We start from the raw sequence: 8,360 nt of genomic DNA on the forward strand, positions 1-8,360 counted from the left end.
TTAAAAGGAAGACGGTAATTATATTTGCCCACCGTAACCCAAACAAGTTTGACCCCTTTCATGTCCCAGCCAGTACCCTCAAGACCCCACCCTTTTGCTTCCATGTGAGGTTGGATGGTGGAGCTCTGGTAGAGGAGTATAGGTAGCTTCCCGAGTATACAAATTCTGCACGACCAGGTATTATGTTGGAAAAAAAGCTGCGTCCGCCGCCCCATTCAGTACTTGGGCTCCTCATAAAGCCGTTGAGGCCTCTGTCGTTTCGATCTGTAGAGCATTATCACCATGATGGCAATGGCGGTCACCAAGAGACCAGCGGCGGCTCCTACGCCTCCGTACAGAGCTGCTTTTAACACCCGACCTCTGCATCGCGGGGAGGTGTACATATATATGTCTGTGTTCGGGCAGCTGTGGAGAAAACACTAGTGCTTAACGTCACAATCACGTACAGTATTAATAATCTATACTTCCCGAAAGCCCTATATAAAAGGCCCATTCCACTCTACACACATTACTGGGGCGTCTAGGGCTGTAGAACCCTGCGATACCCTCATACCCAGCAAACATGCCGAGCTCCTAAAAAAAAAAAGGGGAACATCAGGGGACAGAGGAGTTGAGGGCCACTCTGGCCATGCCCGTCGCACTCAGTGAGGTGCCACGTCACATCATGTCATGTGACCCTGCTGACGAGGGTCTTTGCCCCAGGGACCGGTCTGGGCCAGTGGCCCATGAATGGATACACGCGACTGCCCGCTACTCTCAATCGATCTTCTGCGTGAGTGGCAAAGAATAGAACTGAGCCACCTCATCTGGCACTGACCCACCAGACATTTGCCCCTCCAGCCTCCCTCCTCCCACAGCAGGTTGGTCTAGTGTTACGGGTTACAGTGACCTGGTCCTCCTTCCTGAAAGCTCACCAGCCCAGGGGCAAACCGAGCCACTCCTCTGCTGGTGGGTAGGCATTACACATGCAAAAAAAATATCATGACCTCACCCACTTAACATTGGCAGAGTCTGTGTGACATCATAATGCTGAGTACTAATATCAGTACAACGAATATGACATCTCCGTACTCACAAGCATTCGGGTCCCGTCTGGGGTTGGAGTGCACACTGACCAACATTGCAGTTGACATATTTTTCCGATTCCTGACTACAGTCAGACACACAGACCAGGCCTTCGGGTCTAATCACTGGAGTGTAGAACTCTTTAATGCCAGGGGGCAAACGGTCATCGCAGAGTTCTATCAGAGTGAAAAGAGAGACAAACTGAGACAGATGCCTTATACATCATAATAACGATAAAATGACGAGACCGGGAGCTCGGCAGCTGAGCTAACTCTCACTTGCCTTGTGGAGTGGGTGGAGGATGCTTTGCTATGGTGACAGAAGAAATGCACAGGGGTGCTGGAAGAAAAAGATTCAAAATCAATTAGTTTAATAAATACAGTAATTTATGCAGAATTGTGGAGAAACAGACACACACTACCATACCAACACAAACATACTAACATATCCACACCAACATACAATCACACTGAAATGCACACTAACACACAGACACTCACGATAACACACACCTGGACACTCACATTACACACACACCAGACACTCACACTAACACACATACACACACACACTATTATACCCACACATGCATTAACATATCCAGACACACACACACAGCAGACATACCATAACCTACCCAGACAAACACATACACTAACACACCCAGGCATACACACAGTCACCACACTAACATACGTCAAGGCCACGCGCTGTTAAACCCTACCTTCTCCTTGAAATTAGGGGAATAAAAAAGTACCAATGACTTTCTCTGGACCGGAGCATGCTGGCGCCTTTCTAGATGGGGGCAATCGCCCCATTGCTCCCCCCTGGATCTGCCCATGGTTACATAGGCGTTAAAATCAGAGGAGTAGATGGAGGAACATTGGGGTCAGGATGGACACGGTATGAAGAAGTCACTGGCGTCCATGGAGCATTTACTCCAATATCTGTCACAAACCACTGATTAACTTTAACCCCTAGAAAGCCATCTACCTAGGGGAGAAGCACTCGCAAAGTGGGGGCCGACCAGGGGTGTATTATGGCCTGGGCCGACCAGCCGTAGGGCAACAGATCCAAAGGGATGGCAGATCCTTTGCCACATAACAGGAAGCCTGATCGCCCTATTGGGGCAGAAGGGTTTGGGTCTCAAGGATAGACTGGTCAAACAAAACAGGGGGACCCGAAAGATCTACACCGTGAGAACGGCGCCTAGGAGATAAACAACGACTTACAATCTCCAGGGGTACAATTGCTCCCGATGAACTCCTCGAACTCCGTCTGAACTCTTTGAAATATCTCTTCGTACATTTCGTTCACACTCACATATGAATGGAATTCCATCTCCACGATCACATCGTGATCCACAATGACGCTGCCTGCCCTACAAGAGACAAACAGGTACTGTAATTCCCCATGTATAAGACGCACCTTAATTTTGGGGCCCAAAATTTGAAAAAAAAAATGTATTATATAGTTATTGAACTCAAGTTTTATTTATCATAAAATTCATACTCATCCTCATCACTCCCATCCATTAACTGCCCCTAAATTAACCCTAAACATCCCATCAACCATAACTGCCCCAAAATTAACCATAACTGCCCCTAAATTCATTCAACGTAAATGATATACCCACCTCAGAGAGTTTATAATGACATCTCTATATCCAGGGATATCTCCATAAACATATTTCATCTGCGTAATGAGACAAGGGGTTAATCAAATGCCACAAACCATTTACGTTTTGCTCAACGTTATGTACAAAGAGTCTCGGGACTGATCGCATTTAAACTGTAATTTTAGGTGAATAAGAAAAAAAAAAACATACATGTCAGCAAATCCTAATTATTTCCCTTTTGAGATCAGTCAACCGTATGAATAGGAAAACCAATTGAATATGTTTTAAAAGAGGCTGAACGTATTTTAGTAGACGGTGTCACCCGTCCCTTGCATAAGATGGCTTTTAATTCACGATTGGAAATGTTACCTGCATCTTTTTTTTATAGTTCACTCACCTCTGCTTTAAAAACCTCCTCAAACTGCTTATATCCATCCGATGTTACGTCACTCAGATCACCGGTATATTCTCGGTTTGTGATTCGGATTTCAAGTACCACTGTTGTGTTAATTGACTTACCTGTAAATTGAGAAATACAACATATTTATATATATATATATATATATATATATACGGTATATATATATCCTCATATATGCCAAACCAAATGGTTAAATAAACTAACATTATTATTATTTATCCCCCCTTGGGAAATGTATCCAATATATATGGTTGTAATTAGATGTAGACTGAACACAAAGCCTGTGTAGGTTACACACGTGATGCCTGATCACGTCATGCAGTCACCCGAATGGAGTCTCCTGGATCACTGGCCGCTTGCCCCCTACTGTAACATGCACACTCGCACACACACACTTGCTCTAACACACATACACACACTTATACACCCACAGTAACACACACACACTCGCGCTCACATTAACACAGAATTACACACGCTAACACTCACATACGCTAAAATATACTCGGACCATCACACCTGACACACATCACACCTTATATACCCACACCTTGCCTCCTGTCTCTCCCTACAGCGCGAGCAGCCACAAAATGACTGCAGGATCCCGGCGCATCTCGTTACGAGGCCCTCCCTGCGCTCACTTATCGAGCAGCCTGTTTTTATTTCTTATTTTATGTTTTAGGGATTTATATTTGTCCTTCCCTTCTTTGTAGAGCCAGTTGCTGTAATTCTTTATATATATATATATATATATATATATATAGTCTTCATGTAAGGCTTACGTAGTTGGATTTGAGAAAAGTGACAGATCTTTTAAAGTAATTTCCATGGATACTGATGCTGGGTAAATCACATTTACTGCCACAAGTCGCCAGAAAGTAATAAATCAGATCTACAGATACATTTATGTTCAGGAAACGTGAAAATCACTTACCGATAACAACTTTATCTATGGCAGACTCACAAATTGTTCCAAAATAATCATCCGAGCAGATGCACTTAATCCCATCATAAAGACCACCATTAAGGCATTGAACTGGGAAGTAAAAATGTAAATGAATTGTATTAGAAGTCAGCAATAGCGAGGTCGTTTAAGACAATAGCGCCTGCATCACAATTTGACGTGGAGCCTCCACCAAGAGAAATCGCGTTCATTGATATTCACAGGAACTTGACCACAATCATAAAAATATGTTCTCTGTGTTCTTTTGCTTTTATTTCACTCATTTACTCAAATGTTTCATTTTACACAAATTTGCTCCTTTTTTTTCGTTTCATTCCCCCCCCCCCAGGAGCTTGTCTCTTATCCTTTGAAACAAACTATCCTTCCTCCCTTGCCTATGGATGGAATAATTCTCTCTGTTGCGTTGTAGGGTCAGTGAGGTTCTACTTTAAGGCTGCACAACACGGGCCGCAAACAGGCCAATATTTATGGATCTCCCACCTTGAACACAGTCCTGGACGTGTTCTCTGCCCTCAAGGACTGGAGTTGTGCAGCCCCCTTTTTTATGGGGTAAGGTGAAAAGTTAGAAACATTCCTGGTTGAATGCCCAAAATCTTTGCACAAATAGTTGTCTAAAATGATGTCACAATCATAATTGTTGCTTAAAGCACCAATGGAGACACCGATAGGTCGTTGCCATATACGTGGAAAACGCTTCTAAGAAGTGACCTCAGAGGTCTTAAAAGTTTAACTACCTTTTCTATGCTGGCCCAATAAACGTCCAACTTTGGCCAAAGACCTCAATGACCTATTACTTAAATAACGTAGAAGAATGTGTGCGTTATTTGAATGCGCAGAACACAAAAAAAAGCCTTCACACTTACAATTTTGTGGCATGGAATGACTGGTCGTAACAGGTCGGGTTGTCGTGGTCTGTATTCCGGGTACTGAAACAACAAGATGTGGTTTCATGGATACTGTTACTGGCTTTATCAGGGGCAATATTGTTACTGATATATATTGGAGAGAGTTCAGAGGAGAGCGAATGAATGAATAATGGTTAGCAAGATAAGAATTATCAGTAAAGACTAAGGGATCTAAATATGTCCGGCTTGGAGGAAAGAAAGAGAGGGAGATGGGAGAGAGACGTTTATTATTATTATTATTATTTACGGTTTTATATAGCGCCATCACATTCCGTAGCGCTGTACAATGGGATACATAAATACATAATACAAAGTACGGGAAGGAAGTTTATTTCAAAGGAGGAGAAATGTTAGAACAAGACGCCATAATTTAAAAGTAGAGGGTCAGAGGCTTCGATGGAATGGAAGAATGTTTTACTTTACTGAGGAGGTGGTAGATAAGTGAAAGAGCCTCCCAGCAGAAGTGGTAGGGGATAATACAGTGAGGGAATTTAAACATGTATGGGATAGACATATGGTTCCTGGAGCCGAGACCAACGACTGATTAAGGTTTCATTCTTTACTGCAGGAAAAAAAAAAAGGGGCAGACTAGACGGGGGTCGAATGGGTCTTACCTTTTGTCGGATTCTGTGTTTATGTGTAAGATACAGGTAGGATAGGGGGACGCAGGCATAACTGGGACAAGTATTACTAGCCCTGGCTTAACGTATAAACTGTGTTTCTAAATATATTGAAGGACATGAAATTTCCTTTATGACCCAATAATCCCTAATATTTAATGGTGGTTTCTCATCAAAGGGAACTGCGGCAGACATGCTTCCTCTAGCATAACCACATTCATCAAAAATTAGTTGATTTTGATCTGTAAACAATATACGGCACTGTAACATCCTATTATTTGGGGATATTATTATTGATTTATATATCGCCATCATATGCCACGGCGCTGTACAATGGTTAAACATGACATCACAGGTTGAGCATGACGCAATAGTTTGGGGATACAGAAACAAAAGGTGAGGAGGGACCTGCTCGATGAAGAATAGTGACCGATCAGCTGTGTCTAAAATGTACCGCTTTCCAGGAAAAAACAGTGGACAATAAATGACATTTTTTGTACCCACACTGCACATACCTCAAACTATACAATAATTAATGAGTTCATACATCCAGGGTACATTAAAGGGACGCTCCAGCCTCCGCTGAACACATCTCCCACTTGCCCCTGCGCTGCCTCGCACAATTCAAGCAGAGGGGACAACAAGACTCCCCCTGTGCATGCGTAGGATGCACTTCCCTTGACTTCAATAGGAGCAATCTTCTGCTAACAGTAAACAAATGAACATTAAGGTTTAATATACATTGTTTTTTGGTGGGGGTCACTCACTCAATGCCAGAACAATGACACCGATCAAATGGGAGACTTCCATGACCTTCATACCCAGGATCAGGCTTCAAGGTAAGAATGGCTATACAGCTTGCATCTGTGTGTTGTGTGATCTGCCAGATCCCCTGTGCTCTCCCGTTTACATAAAGGAGAGGGACTGATACGGATCTGAAGTCATTTATTATAAGCACAGTCATTAAACATTGACCCGCAGACACTCTTTGACGGTTCTTTGTCTGATTACAGAAATCCAAAGGTCCAAACCGACTGTGAGAATATACATTTCCTGGTAGCAAGTTAAAGATTTCAGAGCAGTGTCCCATGTATGAGATACAGCGGATATCACTTTGAGAACTGCATAAAAAGAACACACAATGTGAGCCAAAAACTGATCCAGGTATGATGTAAAATGCTGCCTACAATCCTTGATGCTCTTGACAGCACCTAGTGGCTATATGAAGAACTGCAAGCGATACAAATAGAAAAAGCTTAAGGTAGTGTGAAAAGGGGAACCACTAGTTTTTGTTCTCGGGTGAAAGCATGACTTTGGGTCACAGCAGGCGCTACATAAAAGCATAAGTGGCAAAGGAACCAGTTCATTGCTCCTGTTGAGCCATACCTCCCAAGTGTCCCTCAAGTGAAAAGTCACATAAAACATCTTGGTAAATCCCAGCCCAGCAGTCATTTTAAACCACCCCTGTTTTTTTGTCCCTCTTTGGCCACTGTCCACCGCATTGTACAGCGCTACGGAAGAGGATGGCGCTATATAGAACATTAAATAATAATAATAATAAATCACTTTTTTGCAAACCTGTGGCACGAAGTAGAGAAACAAGATTAAAGAAGTATGAATATCTGTGATGTGTTCTGGCCTACACCAACTAGGCCCAGGAGTATGGCGGCACGTCCACGGGGGCCGGCAGCACCTCTGCCGCAAAACGGGTAATCAGAATCCCTATAACGTCTCTAGTCAATGGGCCGGTTAAAAGGGAGATCACTGATCTTACCAACTGGCCCGTTAACACTATGGAGGGCCATGCCGAGGCGGCACACTCCTCCATAGTTTCCTTCCGCTCCGATCTTCCTTTAAAAGTGGAGCTTTGGGGCATGATGTCATATCCTGACACCCACTGGGAATTACATCAGCGTGGAAGGGGGTGGCAGGCGGCGCTGCCCTGTGATAGACCAAGGGCAGCACCGAAGGTAACCACACCACTGATGAGGATAGGAAGCTTATAGTTACTTGTTACTATGGTAACATTTGGAATCCCCTCGACTATAAGGGGGCGACAATAAACTTTGGAATAACTTCATATAATCCCCATACATGCCATATACATAACACATGTTCGGGGTGTTCTCAGTTGTTGGTTTCTACCGGCAACAACAAGGAACGAGGAAGCTGCAATATAATAAAAGATAACCGGGAGATATCCCATTAGAGCAGATTATCAGAGGGCAATGTGCTAAGCAGGGAGATGTGCTCCAGCATTCTATAATATATAGCATAAGGAAATAAAGTCTATCAAAATAAATTGCTAGCAAATGTATAAATAAAATCTAAATCTAAAATTATCCCTTCACAGAAAAAAAAACCAGAAAACAACAAGAATTTTTTTTTTTATGGATACAGCTGCCGCCGCCGTCAGCAAAAATGTCCAGTGTTGCGCAGGGGGAAATTATATTGAAAATATTTTTTTTTGTGTGGTGGTAATATTCATCATATTTTTTTTTAGGATTGTTTGATCTCTGAATTATGTCATCATCGTGGTTAGCTCAGAGTGGGATTTAACCCTTTCAGGACTGGGTGTTTTGCATACGTTAGTGGCCGGAGTTGGTTTTTTTGTTTGTTTTTTTTCCATATATTTGTTAAATCACGATTCCCCTTTTATATATATATATATATATATATTATATACATTGTTTTGTTCAGGACAAGTATGTCGGACCTGCTTTTAAAAATCATAGAAATACATGAAAACATGATGAAATAATTATTA

At 42.7% G+C, this 8,360-nt stretch overlaps 1 protein-coding gene across 1 annotated transcript; it reads right to left on the reverse strand.

Moving 5' to 3' along the window:
* Positions 1-6,506, reverse strand: LOC128491266 (mucin-3B-like). The gene is made up of 9 exons (XM_053463547.1): positions 6,361-6,506; positions 4,932-4,994; positions 4,039-4,140; positions 3,081-3,202; positions 2,702-2,760; positions 2,298-2,446; positions 1,348-1,404; positions 1,076-1,241; positions 1-405 (listed from the first exon to the last, which is right to left on the reverse strand). The coding sequence occupies exons 1-9, from the start codon at positions 6,410-6,412 to the stop codon at positions 216-218; spliced, it is 960 nt and encodes a 319-aa protein (XP_053319522.1). The 5' UTR covers positions 6,413-6,506; the 3' UTR covers positions 1-215.
* Positions 6,507-8,360: the final 1,854 nt, after the last annotated feature.

The sequence above is a fragment of the Spea bombifrons genome, chromosome 4, assembly GCF_027358695.1.
Source record: "Spea bombifrons isolate aSpeBom1 chromosome 4, aSpeBom1.2.pri, whole genome shotgun sequence".
NCBI lineage: Eukaryota > Metazoa > Chordata > Amphibia > Anura > Pelobatidae > Spea > Spea bombifrons.

What these genes read in the sequence shown, in the direction of transcription:
- LOC128491266 (XM_053463547.1), bottom strand. Translation starts at nt 6,412, where the DNA reads ATGAAGGTCATGGAAGTCTCCCATTTGATCGGTGTCATTGTTCTGGCA. An exon ending in CATAGATAAAGTTGTTATCG is followed by an intron (nt 3,203 to 4,038) that starts GTAAGTGATTTT and finishes CTCAATTTACAG; the next exon opens with GTAAGTCAATTAACACAACA. An exon ending in CAATTGTACCCCTGGAGATT is followed by an intron (nt 1,405 to 2,297) that starts GTAAGTCGTTGT and finishes TTTTTCTTCCAG; the next exon opens with CACCCCTGTGCATTTCTTCT.